Source organism: Prionailurus bengalensis, chromosome C2 (assembly GCF_016509475.1).
Source record: "Prionailurus bengalensis isolate Pbe53 chromosome C2, Fcat_Pben_1.1_paternal_pri, whole genome shotgun sequence".
In the NCBI taxonomy this organism is placed as follows: domain Eukaryota; kingdom Metazoa; phylum Chordata; class Mammalia; order Carnivora; family Felidae; genus Prionailurus; species Prionailurus bengalensis.
In genome coordinates this window covers 125,974,496-125,998,344 of record NC_057350.1, presented here as the reverse complement: position 1 = coordinate 125,998,344, position 23,849 = coordinate 125,974,496, and the positions used below count along the sequence as shown (strand labels likewise).

Genomic DNA, 23,849 nt, shown 5'->3' with positions numbered 1-23,849 from the left:
ATAATAAATAAAATGAAAGCATACAAAATCGTACATGCAACAATGACTTTGCAAAACAAAATATAAAGATGCCATATTTTATACACAAAAATATTCACAGTGGTAGTAACTCCTCAAAGGTAGAAATTCCGGTCTTACTCATCTTCATAGTGTCATTTTACAGAAAAGTGCCTGGTACAGAGTAGGTATCCCGTGAGTGTTTCCTGAAAATAATGAAAGTGAATGGTATACGTCTTCAAAAAAAAAGGTACTCAATCAAGTAAATATATAAAATTTTAATATTTTTATCTGAAATATACAAAGGACTAAAGACAAAGTCAATACCTAACTAAAATTCTCTCATGTAACTTCATTATTACAAAGTTAAGTCTTGAGTGTCAAAAATCCAACTCTAAAAATATGGTCTTAAAAATCACATATCTACATATAATACTAAGTAAATTGTCTTATGCTGCATCGTCATCATCCACTGCAGCATAGATGGCTTGATTCCTCCTCTTAATTTTCTTTCTTTGTTCAGGTTCATGTTCGTCACTCAGCCTCTTCAGGGGCAACTCGGTTAAGTCCTTTCCATCCTCCGACTCCAGAGCCTCACCAGGCTTCCCCTCTCTGCCATCTGGGGAACCCAATGTATCATCAGAAGATACAGTCATGGAACCTGGCAAGATCCTGACATCAGAGAAGCTTGCAGAGAAGTCAGAAGCTTGATCAGAAGAAGGCTCTACAGACGGTGTATTCATGTCACTGTGTGTACTTACGATACTATCCTCATCCTCCTCTTCTTCATCTAGCATTATTTCATCTGGATTAATAGAGGACAGGGCAGACGTGTCTGTGTTATATTCACTACGGTCTTCACCAGAGTCATTACTCTCCAGGTCCTCCTGTTCTTCATATTCACCACACAAGTGATGTTCTTCCTTGGCCTTCTGCAGCCTGACATTTAGGTCAGTGATGCCAAGCTGAGCACAAAATTCAGTAGTTTGAGGATTGATCCTATGCACCAACTGCATTTGTGTCTGTGGCCTGCTAGGGTCATAACAAGCAGCTGTTACGCTGAAGTTACATGGAACTCTGAGGTCATGATTCAGTATTTCCAATACTTTGTTCATAGCTTCTTCTGTTGCACTATAATCCCACCTACAAAAGTCCAAAACAATAGCTTTTTACATTTTATCAGCCTCAGACAACAAATGGTAAGATCTAACTGTGGACATCAGGTGTAAGGATAAAATCTAAACCACATATAAAAATTCCGTTTAATAAAATTACAGTTAATTTACCAAAGGACCATTTTGAAATAAAAACAATTCTTAGAAAAAGCTCTTCTTGGGGTGCCTGGGTGGCTTAGTTGGTTAAGCATCCAAATCTTGGTTTTAGTTCCAGTCACAATCTCATGGTTCATGAGTTCGAGTCCCATGTCATCGGGCTCTGTGCTGACAGCTTGGGATTCTCTCACTCTTCTTCTCTCTGCCCCTACCCCATTCTCACTTGCGGTCTCTCTCTCTCTCTCTCTCTCTCTCTCTCAAAATAAATAATTTTTAAAAAAGAAAAAAGAAAAAGCTGTTCTTAACTCACACTCTAAAATAAGCATAAGTTACTTTAATGTGTGAACCAAATCATCACCACATTATAGTTTTATACATGCTTTATGTGCTAATTTGGGTTGGTACTCAATAGCCCATTTTCTTACATCCCTTAGATGGAAAATTTGTAGTTTTCCATACCAGTCAGTAACCCTTGAATTATTCTGACACTCATTTAACAATAATTCCCTTGATTTAAGGAAAAAAAAAAAAAAAGGTGGAGGGGACAAAAAATCGTGCATGCACCAGAGAGAGCAAACCCTAAATGTCAGACTTACCTTGTATGCAGGCCGTTATTTTCAGGCATATTCCATAGGCGCCCCGTCACATTAATAAGATCATCAGTAGCCCTTAGAACAGTGAGCCACTCAATATCATACTCTAAGTACTCAGAAGCACTGGGGTCATGTTCTATTTCTATTACCTATAGGAAGAAATTGATAATTTTAAGAAAAAAATTTCTATTTTTAATATGCTAAGAATTACAGTATAACAATAAAATTTAAAAGGAATTTAATTTAGTAGCTTAAAAACACTAATGTAACGTATTCCAAAATTCTCACAATACATAAATTATAAAGAGCACAAATAAATTCTGAAGGGAAAATTAATTTTTTTTTAATCATTGGAAGAGCAAAACTATATTGCAAAGTTATTTCATTTTCTTTTTACCTGAAGAAAGTCTCTATGTGGTAAGCATTTGTCCAAGGCTAAAAATTTTGTTGCTTTGGCCGTCTGTTCTTTATCCTTGGCCTACAAATATGAACCATAATTTTAAAAAGAATGTTAAATTTTTTTTTTTTTAATGTTTACTTATTTTTGAGAGAGAGACAGACAGAGTATGAGCAGATAAGGAGCAGAGTGAGAGGGAGACACATAATCCAAAGCAGGCTCCAGGCTATGAGCTGACAGCACAGAACCCTACACAGGGCTCGAACCCGCGAGCCATGAGATCATGACCTGAGCCGAAGTTGGCCACTTAACTGACTGAGCCAGCCAGGCAGCCGCAGAAAGAATGTTAAATTATCACAGTAATTCATACACAGAATAGGATGGAAACAATCTTTATTAAACATACCCCTAAGTTATGTGTCAAAGCAACAACTGTCACTTTTCCAAAATAAGTTAGTTCTACAACCACTTGTGTAATAACGGGCAATGCACTTAAACTCTCTGGGCTTCAACTTCCTTACAAAAGTCAAAGCAGACACTAATGCTGATGATAATGCCAGTGCTAAATCAAAGTATATAACGCAAAGGCTAAGATAACAGAAGAGCTGAAAAGTAATCTGGCAGAGCTAAAACTATATAACTTTTAAAAGAAATTATAAGGAAAAATCTTTATAAACTTGGATTAGGCAAAGATTTCTTAGATACAACACCAAAAGTGATGGGATACATTCACAGAATGAAATATTACTCAACAATAAAAATGAAAGAAATACTAACACTTGCTACACGAATGAACCTCAAAAACACACAAACAAAAGAAACCACGTGCCAATGACTATAGACTTTGATCCCACTTATATAAATTTCAAAGAGGGCAAATCCACAGAGACACAGAGCAGATTAGTGCCTGGGGCTGAGAGCGGGAACAAGGACTGACAGCAAACAGCACAGCAAACAGGCACAAGACATCTTTTGGGGTACTGGAAATGTTCTACAACTGGGCTATGTGCTGTTTGCTCTGGAAACCTCTGGAACTCTGGATATATGCCAAAACTCACTGAATTGTACATTTAAATAGGTGAATTTTATGACATGTAAATTATATTCCAAGTAAGCTATTTTGTAAAAACTGAATTGGCAGAAAAGAAACATGGGCAGGGGGTGATGGACCACAACATGAAGGTCATATTGGATGAAGTACAAAAGTGACTCACGGAGAACAGTAAGGCCCACGTAGGAAAAAGGACAGGAAGCAGCTATGGGACACCCTGCTGTGGGCCAGGTTTCAGTTCAATGGTGGTGATGGACTGAGAGGTGAAGGCACAGAGAGTGCAGGCAGATCTTGACAGAGGGGCAGTTCTGAGAAAAGGTGATCTTTGGTGTGGGTAAAGGGGCTGAAAGAGACCACTGGCAAAGGCAGGCGAGGTTGAGGAGCTAATTAAAAGGGACTGAACATATTCATTCAGAGATAGAACTCCCTGAGGCTGACAACCCAAGATGGAATGGGGGGAAAGAACCAAAGCCGATGGTTCAGTAAAAATCCAGGCCCTAGGATTTTGAGCGTGTCATGAGCCCTAGGGCATGTCATGAGCCCTAGAAGATGGGAGAGAATAACAAAGATGTAGAAAAGGTGACTGATCTGAATAGATAACTTGGACATTTAAAGAGGATAATCACCTTGGCAGTGATCCAAAGGAAGAGAAAAGGAGTCACCTTGCCTCTTTCTCCCAATGAAACTGGGGAGTGAGGATAAGCCCACAACAGAAAGGGCCCACAGGAATGTTTCCAAACAGAATTTTCCAAACTGTACTTGAAGAACATCATTAAAGTGCACTTCCACCACAGAAAAGAATATGGTCAAGTTCAAGCAGCACTGCACCCCACATTCCACTCACTCTTGGAGAAAGACGACGCCCATCAGCACATTAAAGACTCTCAGGAATTCTATAGAAGAAGACTTCGAGAAGGAATTTCTAACCTTGCTAACCCAGCGTTTTCTAAATGTTTTCCCTATGGAATACTTTAGGTGGAAAGTCAGTCAGAATGGGAGGGGAAAAGAATAAACAACTATCTCCATAAAAGCCTAAGTTGAAATCTCTATTTATTCTCTACCTTTCATCAAGCACCATCACCCATGCAGCTACCCAAGGAAAATTCTGGAAGTCCCCCTCTGTCACCAAATCCTGATGATTCTGCCTCCAAAATCTCTCTGGAGATCGTGTTCTCTGTGTTCCCTCCCTGCCACAGGCTAGAACCTCATCTTATGCTTAAATAGCCTCTCTGCCTCCCATTTTACGTTACTATGATCCATACACAAAAATGCTACCAAACTAATCTTTCTAAAATCAAAGTCTGGTTTCACTACTCCCCAACTTTCCCCATTACCTTCTGGTTAAAACCCAAACTCCAGAACATGGCCCAGCAGGCAGTTAGGATGTCCTTCCAGCCTCATCTCTCCCTTCGCCTCAGCTGCAGGGACTGCTGCAGCCCCCAGCGCGCCACGCATTCAGACCTCTAGCCTTGGCACACACTGGGCTCCCTACCTACACTGCCCTCATATTCTACTGCTTCCTGGCACAATCAATTCCTTTGGAAAACCTTCTCAATCTCTTCATCTCTGTGTCTACATCCCCAATTCACCAGAGTCTGGTGTAGGCACTTCCACAGCATCATGGCACTTTTCATCACAAACTTATTACTATCACTAATCACGAATAATAATACTTATTGCCTGTTTGTCTCTTCCCTGCCCCATGGATATGGAGTTACTCGCAAAAGCAAAGTTATCTTTGAGTTCTTTCTCTAAAGTTACAACTGTGCCAACAGTGCCTTAGCCTACAGATATTTGCTAAGTGTTTGTCAAATCAAAGAATATTCTGGTTTCTACCTGATGCTGCATCAAGGCTGCAAACTTCACATGAAGGTGTGCGGAAAACCAGTAGGTAGGTTTTAAGTGCTCTAGAAGCTCTGAGGCAGCAGGACTTCCCAATGTGTTATTTTCCACTTCTTGTCGGAAAAAAGATTTAGTCTTGAGAAGTTGCTTCTTGTCTCCATAATGATATATGCTTCTTGGCCAATCGTGAGATAAGAATATGTCCATAGGTTGCTTCAGCTTTAACAGAAAAAGAAAGAAAACCCAAAAACAGATTAGCCAAAAGCAATCCCCTACACTTTCTCTCCACCACCACACAATTGTTTAACCGCTTAGATCTTTAGATTTCTATGTAATTCATTCTAAGCAAACTTTATTTAAGAAGGTCACAGAAATACTAAGAAATGCTAAACTCCTCACTCATGTAAGCAAGGAGAAAAAGCTTTCTCTCTACCTCACAAATCATCCTTATATTCCATGGCAAGGCAGGTCAACAGAGACATACTTTGATCTAACTGCCAACTAGCCATGGTCTTTAATATAGGGTTTCTGAAATATACAATAACCATTATTCTTGTCACTTTTAGTAAAGGAACTGTTTTAAGATACAGAGAGACACAGATTTCATGAGATCTCTAATGTAAATAATATAGTAAAACCCAAAGATAAATCCCTTCTTTTTTTCTAATGGACTCATAGAGCATACACGTAAAAAATGCTGCTTGCTACATAAATTATACTAGAGGTATTCAAGGTAGCTGGTGTCTTCATGGGGAGGCTACAAAATATACTCCATACATTACACATCCCCAGCACCTTCAAGTAATCGGCAACAAAACTTGGAAAACTAAATTAAAATAATTTATGTGTTCAAGACAATACAAGATAAAGGATACGAATAATCGCTGAATAACTGATTCGGGCAGTAAGTGTGATGAAAATTCAGAGAAGAGTGATGGCTTTAAACTAGAAAACTGGTACCTAAGCTGGGTCGTCAAACACTGGTAGGACTGAGATGGGTGAAAGGGAAAAAGGATTCAAGGTAGGGACCTGTTATGAGTAGGACATTAAAGAAACGCCCACAAGCATCCTTAAGCTCCTGCAGAGGCTGTAGGGCATGGTGGGAAGGGTCTGACAGCTTCAGGCGACTCCACCACCTAACTCCTAGGGAATTCCCTGGAAGGCTGCTTACCTATCTGAGCCTTGATCTCTCATCCTTAACGTGACAAAGTTAGAGTAATACTTACCGCACAGAATTGTGTGGCGATTACATGAAATGTCATGTGTGATAACTGCTTAGCCCAGTGTCAGGCATTTAATGGGTTCTCAAACAACAACCTAGTGTCAGCTACTCTCTAGTTAAGCCAGTGTTCCAATACCACTTTCACAATTTTACCACATTCTCTATCTTCCTTACCATTATTTATTCCCTACTTAATACCATTATTTAAAATGAAATATTCTAGGGCGCCTGGGTGGCTCAGTCGGTTGAGTGTCCGACTTTGGCTCAGGTCATGATCTCACAGTCTGTGAGTTCGAGCCCCACATCAGGCTCTGTGCTGATGGCTCAGAGCCTGGAGCCTGCTTTGGATTCTGTGTCTCCCTCTCTCTCTGCCCCTCCCCTGTTCATGCTCTGTCTCTCTCTGTCTCAAAATAAATAAAAACATTAAGAAAAAAAAAAATTTTTTTAATAAAAAAATTAAAAAAAAATAAAATGAAATATTCTAATATTTTCTTTAAAGTATCACTTTATTCCAACATATATTCTTTACCCTTATTCTAAGTAGTAATATACACAGTCATAGATTAAATATTCTATTTTATTATTACTTCCTAAAATAAATGCGTAACATTAGAATAAAAAAAAAAATGTTCATCTGTGAACCTCCTAAAAGCAACTCAAGATCCAAACTTTAGAAATACTGAAGTATTCTATACTGAAATATTTCTTGGAAGTGGTATACCAAAATGATCAAAACACATTTTGGTACAGAATGACTTTAACTAATTTTTTCAAGTATGCAGCAATGTAATTTTTACATACCTGTTTTAATTTATAGACTTCAATATTTCTCACATGGTATATGCTCCTTATTGTAGCTGGATTATAAGGGGGGCACTCAAAATGACCTGGAATTAAAGAAGAGAAATAAGCTATATTCAACTCCCTTAAATACAGCAAATACAAATAACATACACACACTTTTCCAAAACGGAGGTCTGTCATTACCGTTTTGGTTCTTAAAAATTCTATGAAAACACTGCTCTTAAAAGGCTGGTATTAAAAAAAAAAAAATGTTGGTATTTTCTACTAATGAGTGATCACTAACTATAAATCTAAATAATTGAGGGGCTTATGATTTTTTAAATTAAATTATAATTTGGAATACGTTGTTTATTCATATAGTTTAAAATTTAAGAGATATCATCAGAAAGGAATAAAAAGTAACCAGTGATGCCCAGGGCTGGGGTGGGAGCAGGGATTAACTACAAAACTTTTGGGAATACTAGAAATGTTTTAAATCTGGATGGTTGCACAACCCTACATAAATTTACCAAAATCACGACATTGTATACTTATAATAGTATGTAAGTTTTACCTCAACAAAGCTGATAAAACAATGGGAGGCAGGGATCCTCCTATTCCTACTAACTACTAACACTACCTAGAGGCAACTCAAGTTAATCAGCTTTTAGTATTTTATTCCAGGGACATCATCTATGCATTTAATACACAAACTTCTTTATCCTCTCTTTTTTTTTTTACACAAATAGCAGCATAGTTGAAACATGTTCTATGCCTTGGTTTTTGTTTTTGTTTTTTCACTTAAGTTGGAGTTCTTTGTGTATCAGTTACACATAGAGTTGCTTTCTTCTACTTTTTTAAAAAATTAGCTTCATAGCATTGCATTGTATAGTTTTATCATGATAGAGTTATGTTAGAGTTAATTACTTCGTACCTTTTGCCATTACAAACAAGGCTGAAATAATAAATGTGTACACATCATCTTGCATGTGTGGAATATATCTGTACATTAAATTCCTGAAGTAGAACTCCTGGGTCAGAGTACTTTTATAATTTCCACAGATTACCAGCTGTCCTCCAAAGAGTGGAGGACAGTTTGCACTCACACCTGCCGTGAAGGAGACAACCTATTTTTGTACTCCCCTGCCAATAGTTTAGAATCATAGGGAGCAGGGCAGCAGGGAACAGATCTGTGATTTAACAGTTACACAGAGGATGTAAGTTTTAGCTGCCAACTTAATTCATAAAATTTTGAAATCAATGTGAACTCAAGCTATTCCTTTAAGATCAATTTTTTCAGATACAATGGAATAAATGAGTGCACTGCGATATGCTTCTATAATAGAATACTATTCACAAATTAAAATGAATGTATCAACATGGATTTCAAAAACACATTAAACAATGAAACAAGTTGCAGAAATATACATGCAAAATGATACATTCATATGAAATTTAAAACATGCTACATTGTACACTGTTTAAAGCTGTTACCTATCTGGTAATGACATAATCAAGCAAATAACAAACACCAAATTCAGAAGAGTGACTCGTGGTAAGGAAAGGGAAGGATAAAAGGAGAATAGGACTGAGAACTGATAAACTATGAGCTCTGACTGAATCTGTACTATTTCTTTAAAATCCCGACTGGGGTGCCTGGGTGGCTCAGTCCGTTAAGTGTCAGACTCTTGATTTTAGTTCAGGTCATGATCTCATGGTTGTGAGATCGAGCCCCACATGGATCCTGCTTGAGATTCTATCTCTCCCTCTCCCTCTGCTCCACCCCTGCTCACACATTCTCTCGCTCTCTCAAAAAATAAATAAAACAAAATAAAATCGTAACTAAAAGTGGCGAAACGCTAAGACTTGAAAAAACTAGATGGTGGATACAGAGATAATTTGTTCTAGTACTCTCAAATTTTTCATATGTATAAAATAAAGTAGTCAGTTCAGGGGTGACTTGGTGGCTCAGTCGGTTAAGCATCCGACTTCAGTCAGCACAGGTCATGATCTCGCAGTCCATAGGTTCAAGCCCCACGTCGGACTTTGTACTGACAGCTCAGAGCCTGGAGGCTGCTTCAGATTCTGTGTCTCCCTCTCTCTCTGCCACTCCCCAACTCACACTCTGTCTCAAAAATAAACATACATTAAAAACAATTTTTTTTGAAAGTAGTCAGTTCAGAGAAACAATTCCATGAAAAGGTCAAACTATATATTATGCTTAAGTTAGTCTGACAGATGCAAGTTCTAAAATTTAAAAACAATTCTCAGAACAATACCTTTTCGATAGTCATGAGATTTAAAGATACCAGAGATTCCACCAATCCTTACACCTCGGTATTTTACTACACCAGCCAAACCTGAAAAAGTACGCAGTTAAATAAAATTACCATAGGCAGAAGCAATCTCTTTACTAACTAAAAGAACAGTTTAAAGGCGTAGAACTCCATGCAGTCCTAAAATTATTTGAAAATTAAATATCAAGATGAAGTTACTCTTTCACATAGCAATATGCCAACAATATAAGAGGCAGACTAGGGATGAAAGGCCTAGAAGCAGATCAGGGAAGATACTAAGCAGAAAGGAAGGGCCAATGAGATTAGGTATGTTAAGAGAAAAATAGACATAATTTGGTACTTAGTCAAATATTACAGTGGGCTGGCAGGGAAATAAGGAAAAGTGTCCTATGATGGATTTATAGGTTATACATCTGAAAGTCAACAGGTATAAAGTATCAATAACCTGCAGTTTCTATATTTTATTTCTGATTGATCATCTTCAAACATCTTTTCACAATATTACAGTTGTCAAAAGATCAGTAATGAAGTAGATAAATTATATTTCTGAAGTTATCATGTCATCATTAGAGCTGAAAACATTTAAGCGAAGAAAAGAATGGACTAAATAGTCTAACAGGACTAAAATTGAACCTGAATCTAATCCGGTTGTAAATCTAAACACAGATTACAGGTAATGCAGAGGATAAAAGGAACACGTTAAACAATATAAGAATTTCCAATCAGCTAAATCCAGAACACAGGAAATTCTACAAGAAAAAGTTCCCATTTTCTTCAACAAATAACAAGCATGGGTAGGGGAGAAAAGGGACACTTACAGCCTAAGAGACTTCAGAATCATGACAAGCAAATGAAATGTGCAGGCCTCATTTGGATTCTATTTGAACAAGTCAAACAAAGTAAAACAAACATCTTTGTGATAATCACAGAAATCTGAACATGAACTAAGCAATAAATAATGAGGAATTACAGTTACTTAAGTAAAAGTTTAGAGGGGAGTGGGGTTGAAATAAGGATGGCAGAATAATAGTTGTTGAAACTGGTTAACACGTACAGAGATTCATTACACTATTCTCTATTCTTCTGTATGTTTAACAATTTCCATCATAATAAGTTTGAGTTTTCTCAATCAACAGAAAGAGTAAGAAAAAATAAAGGGATTGCGAACAGTACATAAGGCCTTTGCATTTTTTACTATGTTTTATTATCTATATTGCTTAAAATACTAGAAGCATGGACATATTTTCATAATTACCTACTTAAATTAACCATTCTAATTACAGTTTCATGATTAACTATTTAAATTAAGAGACATTTCGCAAACACCATATATCTCAAGATGCTGCCTGTTACACAAATCCTGACAGGCGCTTCCATTACAAACAAAGCAAGAAATTACCCAGAACACATACCTAAATAATAAATGTTTGGCGCTACCCAGCCACCATAGGGTAACTCTTGCAAATGATTTGAGGCTTCATGGTTTCCCCCAATGAAAATTGTGAGAACTGGGGCCTTTTTTTCACCGGAGTAATACCTAGAACATAAGAGTAAAGTTGTCAGTTGGCATAGCAGAAATCAAGCATAGAGAAAAGCAATTAGGCATGCCCATGCAATCGGGCATAGCAGAAAAGCAAAATAAGGCCCAAAGGAGATATTTGAGCTCATTATAAAAAATTAAAAAGCTCTAAGTGAATTGCCTATACTTGTTCTTAAGAATGAAGGTCTGCCACCTTGGGTTTAAAGCCAGTGTACGCTCAATGAACTTTGTCAGTTCTTAACCTTAGCTTCTAGAACGCGGACGAGCACAGAGGAGGCGTCCAATAAAAACTCTTGCATCAGTAAATAGACTAGTCCCAGAGTCCTATCAAGTGCAAGGTAGATTACCCTGTCAGCTTCTTCCTCCAGGTTTTCCCCTCAGGCTTCGATCCCTTCCGAAACAGATAAGACAGGTGAAAGGAAAAGAGAAAAGTGACATTTACGAAGCACCAGTTCCTAGACACAGCGTGAACAAAGAAGGTAAGTAAGGGAGACAGCGAGTCAGTGGCAGGGGGAATTCGAATCCAGTCCGGGTTCTCTCCCACTCACTCACTGCCGGCTAGTCACGCCTCGCACCGCTGGGTCTGAGGCCCGGACCTCGCTGCTCACCTGTAGAAGGTCTGCATGTGGCGGTACTTGGGCGGCACGGCCATGCAACGCAGGTCGGCCTCGTTGCGCACCGCCTGGAAGTCGCCGCAGCACAGCAAAAGGTCTATCGGCCCGGGGCCGCGCTTCTCCGCCAGCGCCAGCGTCTCATAGATCTTGTCCAGCTCGCCGTGGCAGCAGCCGGCCACAGCCACCCGCATCCTGCCGGCCGGAGACGGGGAGCGCTGCCCGCAAGCCCCTAGACCAGACCCAGCCTAGGCCGGGGAGCAAGGAGCAGACTGATCGCTCAGCTCCCGCCAACACTAACTGAGCACACGCCTCGCAGAGACGCCTGAAATAGAACCCACTTCCGGCTTCCAAATCTCGCGAGAGGATGGAGCAGGGCAAGAATTCCAGGATTTGAGACAGCTTTCAAATTGACTCGAGCTCTGTCTTCTTGGGTCTTTCAGTTTTAGCAGCCTGACAGATGATAAAAATCAAAACCAGAATAGTTTTGTTTTGTTTTTTGACACAGAAGTAGTAGTTTAGTTTGATAAAATTAAGCCAAACTAAAAAAGTGAGCCGGTGCGATTGGCTAATTCCTACGACGAACCTGTCAACGCAAAGATAATTGCCTAAGAGCAAATTAGAAATTAAAAGATTTTTGGGAAAAACAAAACAAACAACACATCAAACTGAAAATAATTTTTAAATAAAACTTAAAAACTTACTGAATATTTTAAAATGATCCCACCGAAGGGTTTCTAAAATTATCAGTTATTTTTTTTTTTTTTAAAGGAGCAGGGGACTCTTTATTTTCCTACCAAATAGGTGTTTGCATAACTAGACTGCGAGCTCAATGAAAGCAGAAGAATGTCTCGAAAACATCCAGGAGGGAAAAGAACGAAACTGACAGTTGAAAAATGAGTGGCCAAGACAGAAACAAGCAAATCAGTAACACCAAACACGTCTGGCAAATTTAACAAGAAAAGTAATCTAATCAAGATAATACAAAGAGTGGGGTGCCTGGCTGGTTCAGCGGTTGGAGCACGACTTTTGATCTTGACGTTGTGAGTTCTAGACCCAGGTGGGGTCTTAAAAATAAAATATTTTTTGCCTCAGAGAGGGCACAAAAATAAATAAATAAATAAATAAATAAATAAATAAATAAATATTAAAAAAAAAAGACAACAGTGACAAATCCAACTCTCATTTTAAAAATTTGCATAAAATAACATTCTAGGAACAAGGACACCAGAATTAATTAAAAATTAAGCAGATGATGTAAACAGAAACATGATAATAATACTGGAAAATTTAAATCCATTGAAGGACATTGTACTCAGAGTGAATTACAGGCAATTTCTTTCAAATTTACAAGATATAACTTTCATGATATTTAAACTGATCAAGAGAGAAGAAAATTATGGAAATCTAGTATTTCTAATTGTTTTTTAATATTTTGTCTTCCTTCTGATTTGGATTTTTGAAATACATAAGAAGAGATGCTTTTGCAGTACTGCAAAGTTTAACTTTTTCCGTTTATCTTTATTTTTTTAAGTTTATTTATTTTTGAGAGAAAGAGAAAGTGGAGGGGGGGGGGGGCAGAGAGGGAGACAGAGAGAATCCCAAGCAGTCTCCACATAGTCAGTATGAAGCCCAATTCCACCTGAGCCTAAATCAGATGTTTAACCTACTGAGCCATGCAGGCACCCTTTTCCATTATTTTTAAGCTACAGGAATTGTCTTTTTCTGGATATTCTTTTCTTGCATTTAAAATATTTTGTTTTAATTGAGGTCTAAATAAAGTAACATGAACAAATTGCATGAACATGCATTTTTACATGTGTAATTACCCATATAACCACCACCCATATCAAGATATAAAATATTTCCAGTATTCAGAAAGGCTCCCTTGTACTTCCTCACAAGCCCCTATCCCCAAAAGAAAAGCACTATTCTAACTTCTATCAACATAGATCAGCTTTGCTTGTTGGTTTTCTTTTTCTGATTCCAGTATAGTTAACATAGTGTTATAATACTTTCAAGTGTACAATATAGTGATTCAATAATTCTATACATTATTCAGTGCTTATCATATGTGTACTCTTTTTTTAATGTTTATTTATTTTTGACAGAGACAGAGGGAGCACATGCGCAGGAGTGGGGGAGGGGCAGAGAGAGAGGGACTGAGAGAATCCCAAGCAGGTCAAGAGATCATGACCTGAACTGAAATCAAAAGTCGGAGCCATCGAGGTTCCTCCATCATAACTCTCTTAATCCTCATCATCTGTTTTACCTTTGCTTTGTTTTCAAACTTCATATAAATGTCTCTCTCTATATATGCGCTTAATTTAATGTCTGTGTGATTCATCCATAAATCTATATTATAGATTTATAATAGCATGCTGTTTCTCATTGCTGTGTAGTATTCCATTGTGAACACACCATCATTTACTTACCTATTTTCCTGCTGAAAGACAATTAGGTTGTTTCTAATTTGGAGCTATTGTAAGTAAAACCACCATGCACATTCTTGTAAAAAATCTTTTGGTGGACATAGCACTGCTTTCTCTTGGATTATTTCCAGGAACATAATTTCTGGGTATAGATTAGATATGTTTAGATTTAATAGATAGGTTAGTTTCCAAAATGGATATGCCAGTTTACACTTTCCTGAGTAACATAAGACCATTCCAATTATCCCATATGCTCAACAGCCTTGGTATTGTCTGTCTGTTACATTTTAGCCATTTCGTTAGGCATACAATGGTATCTCCTTATAATTGCCATGCAGAGTTTACAAGAAAATTTTAATGTATCAGTCAATTTGAATTTTCTTCTTTTGTGACCAATAGGAAACAATAACTTAATGCCATAACATTCAAACACTAGTGGTCAAAGAAAGAAATAGAAGATAATGAATAAGGATGAAGAAGTGTATTGTGGCTCAGCTCCTGCTTCCAACCCACACCCCATTTCTAGAGGCCATACCAGTGAGTCACCAAACTTTAGAATTCTCACTGACTTTCTTAAATGCAGAGAGAATCAAATTTAAGAGAAATTCTCACCTCCCCTCCCCATTTTAAATGAGAAAAAACAGGAACATTGTTAGAGAAAAATGGATGGGGTGAACAATGAAGATAATTATTTTTGCAAATGTGAAAGGCCACTCATTGAACAGACAGGTACCCTCAAAATGTGTGTGTAGTCCCATGAGGAAAACAGACAGGTAGGTCTCAGATTTGCTGGGAAAGAAATTCAGCTGGGAAAGAAAGACAGCATCTAGATAGAAGCACCCAGCAATGAGCAAGATGAAAAGAGACACCACATGTCGACAATGGAAACATGCTAAAAAGAGCATAACTTGGGGTGAGGCTCAGCATGTATTCATTTAAACTTCTTAGGGGTAACCAGATCTTGGTTTCTTTTTTATTTTTTTTAATGTTTATTTACGAGAGAGAGACAGAGACAGAGATGAGTGGGGGAGGGGCAGGGAGAGGGAGACAGAATCTGAAGCAGGCTCCAGGCTCTGAGCTGTCAGCACAGAGCTGGACGCAAGGCTTGAACTCACAGACCTCAAGATCATGACTTGAGCTCAAGTCCGATGCTTAACCAACTGAGCCACCCAGGCGACCCTAGACCTTGGTTTCTAAAAAGCATTCTCCTCTAAAAGAAATCAAGTCTGCTTGTTGAAGTCGTTGATTCCAAGGCAAAAAAGGTACAAAATGAGCATGGATCATCTTGTGCAAGAAAGCAAGGATGTGTTCAAAGAATCTCAGATATCACGAGACACCAATTGAAGTTTTGCCACTGGCCAAATCTGAAACAATGTCAGCATGAAAATGCAAAATCATAGTAACCGACTATAGGCCACTGAATAAAGTAGGAATCTATTACAGTTGACCCTTGAACAATGTGGGGGTTAGGGGCAGAGACTCCTGCACAGTGAAAAACCCATGTATAACTTTTGATCCCCCTAAACCTTAACTGCTAAGAGCCTACTGTTGACTGGAAGACTTACTGATAACATAAACAGTTAATTAACACATATTTTGTGTTTTACATGTATTGCATAGTATATTCTTACAATAAAGTAGACTAGAGAAAAGAAAACATTAAGAAAATCATAAGGAAGAGAAAACATATTTACAGTACTGTACTGTGAAAAAAATCCATGTGTAAGTGGACCCACAATTCAAACCTGTGTCATTCAAGGGTCAACTGTATTCTATATCAATATAAATAAGTAATTGGGGAAATAGGGATTTTACATAAGAAAGCATTACATTATCCTCATTATTATCTTTTCAAGCAAGAATCTTCAATGGATGCTAAAACCACTGGGTAAAACTTTAGAGAGTAATGGGATACTTACATAGTTTCAATGTATCTATTATTTGAGACTACTTATATAGTCTCAAAGTATCTTTCCAAAACATACTTATTATAATACAAACAAAAATAAGAATTTTACACTAGAGAAATCTGGCAGACGTCACTTTAACAGAATGATCAAAGTTAATCTCATTAGGAATGAACCAATCTACACCAAGTGCCTCCTGATAGGACATATATTATTTCTGTGATATTCCTGCTAAAAATGCATAACCTGAATCTAATCTTGAAAAATAGCGGACAGGGGCACGTGGGTGGCTCAGTCGGTTAAGCGTCCAACTTTGGCTCAGGTCAAATCTCATGGTTCGTGGGTTCAAGCCCTGCATCAGGCTCTGTGGTAACAGCTTGGAGCCTGGAGCTTGCTTCAGATTCTGGGTCTCCCTCTCTCTCTGCCCCTTCCCCGCTCACACTGTCTCTCTTTCAAAAATAAACATTAAAAAAATAATTAAAAAATAAAAATAGCAGACAAATTGAAATTGAGAAAGACAATTGAAAAATAACTGGTTTGTCTTTTTAAAAAATATGCTCATGAAATAAAGGACAAACTGAGAGAGATTAAAAATTAAAGACTGAATTCATAAATATGGTGCTATAAAACATATTAGCAGGTCAATTGGCAAAATATAAATACGGTCTGTAAATTCAATAGTCTTGCATCAGAATTAATTTCCTGGTTTTGATAATTTTACTGTGGCTGTATAAGGGAATTCTTTGTTTTTAGGAAACTTACATATTATAGTTAGAGATATGGATACAGATATAGATATATTTAGGAATAAAGGAACACCATTTCTGCCACTTACTCATATGTATAACATATATTGTGTATGATAGGTATATTATATATATATATATATATATGCACTTTCCCTGCTCTCTGTGTATCTTTATTTTTTTAATTTTTTTTCAACGTTTATTTATTTATTTTTGGGACAGAGAGAGACAGAGCATGAACGGGGGAGGGGCAGAGAGAGAGGGAGACACAGAATCAGAAACAGGCTCCAGGCTCCGAGCCATCAGCCCAGAGCCTGACGCGGGGCTCGAACTCACGGACCGCGAGATCGTGACATGGCTGAAGTCGGACGCTTAACCGACTGCACCACCCAGGCGCCCCTCTCTGTGTATCTTTAGTTTCTACCCATCCACGTATTGCAGGGGCTAGAACTAACAAACTATATTTCTTAGACTCCTTTGCCAGCTGAGGTCTGGATTCCATTTTGCAAATGAGAACATTTGAGTGAAATTAGAAGGGTGAAGAAAAGTAAAAACTCTTTCTATTGTCTTCTGGCTCTAGCCATGGCAGTGGTAGCTCAGCATCTCAAGCTCCTTCAGTGCTAGTGAACTTCCTACTGTTCCTGATCTGAAGTAAGATATGTTTCCTCCCCCACCCCCCGTGCATTTTTAGCCCTTCCAAAAACATTGTGATCTTTTTGCTTAAAAGACCTAGAATCGGTTCTATTTTCCTATGTGTTATACCAGCCAAGGTGTCATTCAAGTGAAAGGCAACAAACAGATGTTTTCAACCATAAAAGAACTCCAAGGAAACAATACCATGGGGGCCCCTTTTGAAGAAAAAAAAAAAAATTATTTGAAAATGAAATCCAGACAAATGAGTTGGATAAAAATAAAGAACACAGGAAGAACCATGTTTAAATGATGGATAATTAAAAATAGAGCAGCTTGAGGGGATAGGAAATGCTGAGGTGGGGAGTAGGGTACTTCGTGAATATAGTGTGGTTCTGGAAGACCATGTTGATAGGGGAACATGGAGTAGAAGACTTTGTGATGTAAGGGAGTGAGCTATGGAGATATCTGGGCAATGAGTTCTCAAATCTGTTTATATTTTTTTTAATGTTTATTTTTGAAACAGAGAGAGACAGAGACAGAGTGTGAGCAAGGGAGGGGCAGAGAGAGAGGGAGACACACAGTCCAAAGCAGGCTCCAGGCTCTGAGCTGTCAGCCCAGAGCCCAACATGGGGCTCGAACCCACGAATAGCAAGATCATGACCTGAGACAAAGTCAGACACTTAATTGAATGAGCCATCAGGTGCCCCTCAAGTCTGTTTATAAATAAAACATGACAAACATCAAGAAAAACATCCATCCTTGATATCTCTATCTTGTAATTGAACTAGATGATTATGGCATTTACCACCACCTGGTGGCAGCACACTCAATTAGAAAACTAAGAAGGGAGCAGGTCTGTGGTGGTAAAACTAAACTGAAGAGACACAAACATCACAAAAGAATAAAAGTTCTGTGGTGTTTCTAGCCTCTGAATCTTAAATTTGTCATACACTTCATTGGACTTCCTGATTTCATTAAAAAAAAAAACACTAGGTAATATCTCTTGTTTACAAGTTTGGATAACTTCCAGTTTCCATTCCTGTATTGTAAATTGTAAAAAGATCAGACTTACATTTTCAAACACATCTGCCTAACATGGTCGCCATCGTTCAGGGTGGAGGTGTCTTTTTGTTACCGGTATTTATTTTTTTATTTTTGAGGGAGAGAGAGAGTACACAAGCAGGGAAGGGGGAGTGAGAGAATCCCAAGCAGGTTCTGTGCTGTCAGCACAGAGCCCTACTCGGGGCTCAATCTCACGAACTGTGAGATCATGACCCTACCCAAAGTCAAGAGTTGGATGCCCAACGGACCAAGCCACACAGGTGCCCCCAAAATAAATACATTTAAAAACATTATTCTCTAAATGAGTTCCTTTTTCATTGTTAAAGAAAAATAATTGCTTAATCCATAGCTACTCAATTTTTTACATTTAAATTCCTCACTGTGTATTTATTTCCTGAGAACAAGAGCATTCACTTTGTAACAAAAATACAATACTCAAAGTCAGAACGTTAGCAATGATACGTCATCTACAGATTTTGTTCAAATCTTGCCAAATTTCCTGTTGATATCCTTTGTAGCAAGAGGGGGAAACGTGTTTTGGTTTTTTTTCCTAATCCAGAATTTAATTCCAGATCACAAATTGCATTTGGTTGTCATGTCACTTTACTCTTCTTTAATCTAGAACAATTATTTAGCTTTTCTTTGTCTTTCAAGACAATTTTAAAAGATGTGGGTGTGTTGTTTTGTGGAATGTCCCTCAGTTAGGGTTTGTCTGATGATTCCTCATGATTACACTCATACATTTTTGGCAGGAATACCATGGAAGTGATGTTGTATCCTTATTAGTGCATCTTATCATGGTGTCTATTTATCCCGTTAGTGATGATATTAATTTCGGTCCCTTGAATGAACTGATGTCTACCAAGTTTCTCTACTATCATGAGCAACTTGTGGGAAGATACTTTGAGACTGAATATCCTGTTTTTCATTATGTTTTTCCCAGTTTAAGCAGCCATTGATGATTCTTGCTTCAAACAATTTTAACTCATATGGCTGTCATGTGGTAGCTTTCAAATTCCACCATTTTTTTCTATATTTGTCAGTTTGAATTCTAGAACCATAATTTGGTTATAAAAAGAACATTTTATTTTTTTACTGTAGTTTCTAATAAAAGACTTTCAACGTCTTACTACTGATGCTTTATGCATAGGTACATTTTACCCCCTCCAAACACCTGATAAATTTCTGTTGCTTTATTTCTCATTGCAAAGTCCTTGTATACTTTACTTAATTAGCTGGTTGCTTAGGTGAGGCTTATTAGTCCTATGTAGGAGAGGCCTGTCAGGTCCCAGGAGACTGTGAGAGCTCTGTAAGGATCTTGAAACAGAGAAGTCTGGGCCCAAACTGATTAAGTCTCTTACTCCCTGAGCAATCTTAAGCAAATCATTGAACCTCTCAGAGTCTCACTTTTATTCCTGTCTGCTTCAAGGCAGGAACCGTGTCTTGACTTTGAATCCCCTACGACAATGTGTGCACAAGTAAACCCATAGGTTAATGACTGTTAAACTGCACCACCATTGGTATATTTTCTGTCCCTTTTTTCACATTATTTACTTATTTTTGAGAGACAGCAAGCGAGTGTGTGCACACACATGAGCGGGGGAGGGGCAGAGAAAGAGGGAATCAGAATCCAAAGCAGGCTCCAGGCTGAGTAGTCAGCATAGAGCTCCACACAGGGCTTGAACCCACAACCTGTAAGATTAGGACCTGAGCCCAAGTCGGACCCTCAACCGACTGAGTCACCCAGACCCCCAATACATCTTCTCTTTTTGATCCAATTAAAGAATCTCCTCTGTTTTCAAATCTTTCTTAAAGGTTCTTCTAAATTCCTTTTGAGGCCACTTTTTGTTTTACATCTATATTGCTATACTTAATGCTTTCCTCTTTTTGCATAGGTTTGTTTCTACTTTCAAAAATGTCTTTCTCTATCCTGGCAGTTGTACTTAGATATTTATAAATCCTTTTCAGATTTCCTTCTGGTTACTTTTTATTTTGTATTTCTATTTTTCTTTATTAAATTCACACTTTGTTGTCATTATTTTTTCCAAAATTAATTCTTCTCTGAGATAAGAGCTATGGGAGAATGAGGAAAATTTCATTCCTGTTTGTAGGTAAGTCAGTGTGGATATTTCCCTCTCCTCACCAGTGCCCAAGTTACCTGTTTTGTTGTTGCTGTTATGTGGAAGCTAAATCGAAATTTCTTATTACCCCTCAGTTTCTACTCATTAATTGGCTTTGACGAGTGTACCTAAGGTTATTTAGCAGCAAAATTTGAACTAGAAATGAGATTCCTAGTCCTCAAGCTTACAGGTTTGCTAATCAACACTTCCTTCCCATAAATTGGCCACGCCAGTCTTCTGGAAAACAATAGGAAAGCTTGAGTAGCAAAGGTGTTGCATGTTTGAATCACATTCCCTAGCTTCTCTCCACTTTGATTTCAGCCACAGTTGTAATGATGGTTTTGCTGCAAGCTCAGATTAATACTGTTTGTATCTCACCCCAAAAGTAAGCCTACAGATTCTGCTTTTCTATACCAGGTTAAGGAAGACCTCACTGTTCTGTGAAATCCAGGACAGTTAACAGCCCAGGGAAGCCCTCAACCAATACAGGATGGGAAGTGGTGGATAAATGCTCCAACCTCAAGAGGGAAATCCAGGGGAGCATTCTGTATGTTTTTCAGAAGTCCTCAAGGAGTAAGCAGCGACTTCAATAATGGATCCTTATATTGACTTTTCCTTCTTTCTTTTCTTACTCTCCCTGACCCATCAATCCTGTTCTCTGGAAACACTTCCTGAATAAACTACCTGTACCCAAATCACTGTCCCAGGATTTGTCCTTAGTGTCCAAACTAAGTAAAAATTCATTCACTAAGCATTTACTAAGTGACTATTCTATGCTAGGTAGTGAGATAAAAGACCTAGTAGATAAAATTTCTAATACCTGCCCGAAGTGCATAATGGGGAGACAAATAAGTAAACAATCACAAAAAATTACAATATATTGTTGGAGATGCTATGTTAGTGGCAAGAACAGTGATGCATAAAAGCATGGGGGAGGGGTCACTTAACTTATACCTGGGGAAGGGGCTTCCTGGAGGATATATTACTTAAGTTAATGGATGAAGCATGAATAATACACAGCTATCACAACTGTATATGATACAAATATCAGCTGAAAATTCAATTGATACTTTTGTATGCTCTGTGCAAGGGTTATGCTCTGCTCTGCTGTGGTATGTAGTATATGACATGATTTTAGGTGGTGGATGGACATTTATACTTTTTTGTAGTTATTATGTTAATAAGGACTAGAATAAAATAAGTAGCACAAAAATTTGATTTTACAGAGTATTAGGGTTTAGGATGAAGCTAAAACTATTTAATGAATTGAAACTGACCTTAAAGAAAAATATTGAGTGAATAATAACGTCTTGGTGCAGATTGACAAAGATTGCATGGGTGGTATACTGATTACTGAAGTTTGGGAAATATTACAAAAGGAAAAGTCTAAAATGAAATTCCTGCTTTCCAGAAACTCAACAGTTTCTTTGGAAACACAAAGCCATGAACAAAGATGATTAGGGCTACAATAAATTGGGAAACCAAATACAGATTTCCCCCTCTATTCAAAATTAAAGTGTTCTTATTAAAATTTTCTAAGTCAAAATGGCATAAAGAAGCAATTAACATTAATTTATATGGAAACATTTTTGAGCATTCCCAGACCTGAAAAACAACCTCTCAGGCATTTCTGATACCTTTCTCAGGCCCCCACAGCCTGAGAGTGCCAGGCCAGGTCCGTTTGGCTTCTGTTGGCCTTTCTGCAGAAGGTGCCTATCTTGCTAACAGATGCACAAAACAAATGCAGATAAAGCACAAATGCTCACAGACACAGTTCAAAATTATGGGCTTTGATACTGAGATATTCAGTGTAGTTCCTGGGGGAAGGAGCTTGGGGATGCCACTCTCCCATGCTGTCTGGGGTTCAGGGCTGCCTTTATTAGGGCCCTGAAAAAACAAACTCTGACTTCTATTTTTACTTACTACCTTTTTTCGTAAAAGTGAACATCCTCTTTGGATTTCTTTGGTTAGCAAAAGAAGGTTCTAATGTAGGGTTTTTCTGAAAGCAAAGGGGAACTTTGGCTTAAGGGGAACTTTCTAAAAAAGGGGGATACCTAAACAGGAAGAAGATAGGAAAGCAGCGAGGAGCAAAGTGAAAAGGCTAGAGGCTACAAGATCAGTCGGAAGGCTATTGCTCTAGTCCAGGGGAGAGGTAGTAACAGCTTGAATGAGGGAGTGGCTATAAAAATGGAAAAAAGAAAAGTAATGAAAAAGGCTCACTGCAACCATTCTATGAAAACCTTACTGGTTACAGGCAGCAGGAAGGTGAAACCTGTCAAGTCGAGGGCAGTTTTGTAGACACACACACACATGAGCGGAGTGGGAAAACTGAACTAATCAGAAAATATAATCAGAAGCATATTTTTATTTGGAGAATTTTTTATTTTTATTTGAAGAATTTTAGTGTTAATTCTTCAGATATTTGTCCCCATTTTTTTTTTCTATTTGACTCAGAGGCTGGGGAAATACTAACACATATATAACACTTTCTACATTGAAGGCATGTTGTAAAAAGCTTTAGTTCTCCGACCTCATAACTCTTATTTTACAGAAGAGAAAGCTGAAGCATAGGGAGGTTAAGTAACTTGCTGGAGATAATGCAGATGATAAATAGCAAAGATTAAACCCAGGCGTTCTGGTTCTAGAGTATCTTTTAACATCACACCAGAATAAACGGGTCGGGTAGATTACGCCGAAGACCTGGTTCTGAGACCACAGTCCCTCCATGTGTAAAATGGCGATAATAACAACGCTAGAAGTCTGGTGCAAAGGAGTGAGATAATGAATGTGATTGTGAACTTCAAATTACGTACGTGACTACACAAAGTAGTTTATCAGAATATGAATACGAGAGCTCCCGCGTTGTAACGAATCAACCGCGAAGTTTGCAGCGCCAGAGCGAGGCCCCGCCCCTGTGGCTCCGCCCACCGCGAGCGGCAGGTGGGGCTGGCAGATCTTCTTTGCGCATGCGGAAACTGCTGCCCGCTCCCACCTCTAACCTAGGCTGAGAGTAGCTGCTGTTTCTGAGAGGACGATTCGAGGGGAGGCCCCTAGCGCGGTTTTCTTTGCCTCTCCCTTCCGCAGGCCCTGGCTGTACTTTAGCTGTGTCTAGAGCGTGGTACGTTCTCGTCTACCTACCTGACTTTCTGCAGAAGGCGCCTATCCTTGGCCTAATAGTTCCCTGTCGAAAGTGCCGGCCCCCGCGCCGGCACCGGCCGCAGCCGGGTGGGAAGGCTCAAGATGGCGTGCCTGTTGGAGACCCCAATCCGCATGAGCGTCCTCTCGGTGAGTGACCGCCGCAGCTGCCCGCCACCTCGAGAGCTCGGGCCGGCCCGCAGCATTCAC

The 23,849-nt window shown here is 38.5% G+C and overlaps 2 protein-coding genes across 4 annotated transcripts in view; one reads left to right on the top strand and one right to left on the bottom strand.

The window, feature by feature from the left end:
- Nucleotides 1–260: 260 nt before the first annotated feature.
- Nucleotides 261–11,951, bottom strand: DBR1 (debranching RNA lariats 1). The gene is made up of 8 exons (XM_043595316.1): nucleotides 11,602–11,951; nucleotides 10,866–10,990; nucleotides 9,436–9,516; nucleotides 7,175–7,260; nucleotides 5,146–5,370; nucleotides 2,259–2,339; nucleotides 1,865–2,010; nucleotides 261–1,140 (listed from the first exon to the last, which is right to left on the bottom strand). The coding sequence occupies exons 1-8, from the start codon at nucleotides 11,796–11,798 to the stop codon at nucleotides 447–449; spliced, it is 1,635 nt and encodes a 544-aa protein (XP_043451251.1). The 5' UTR covers nucleotides 11,799–11,951; the 3' UTR covers nucleotides 261–446.
- An 11,538-nt stretch (nucleotides 11,952–23,489) lies between these two features.
- ARMC8 (armadillo repeat containing 8) overlaps nucleotides 23,490–23,849 on the top strand; it is a 108,222-nt gene continuing 107,862 nt past the window's right edge. The window contains exon 1 of one of the 3 annotated variants that reach the window (XM_043595314.1): nucleotides 23,490–23,789. In XM_043595314.1, the coding sequence (XP_043451249.1) occupies nucleotides 23,745–23,789 (45 nt within the window). In that variant the 5' untranslated portion in view covers nucleotides 23,490–23,744. The remainder of the gene's footprint in view (nucleotides 23,790–23,849) is intronic. The other 2 variants (XR_006299488.1, XM_043595315.1) reach the window with 2 other exon arrangements.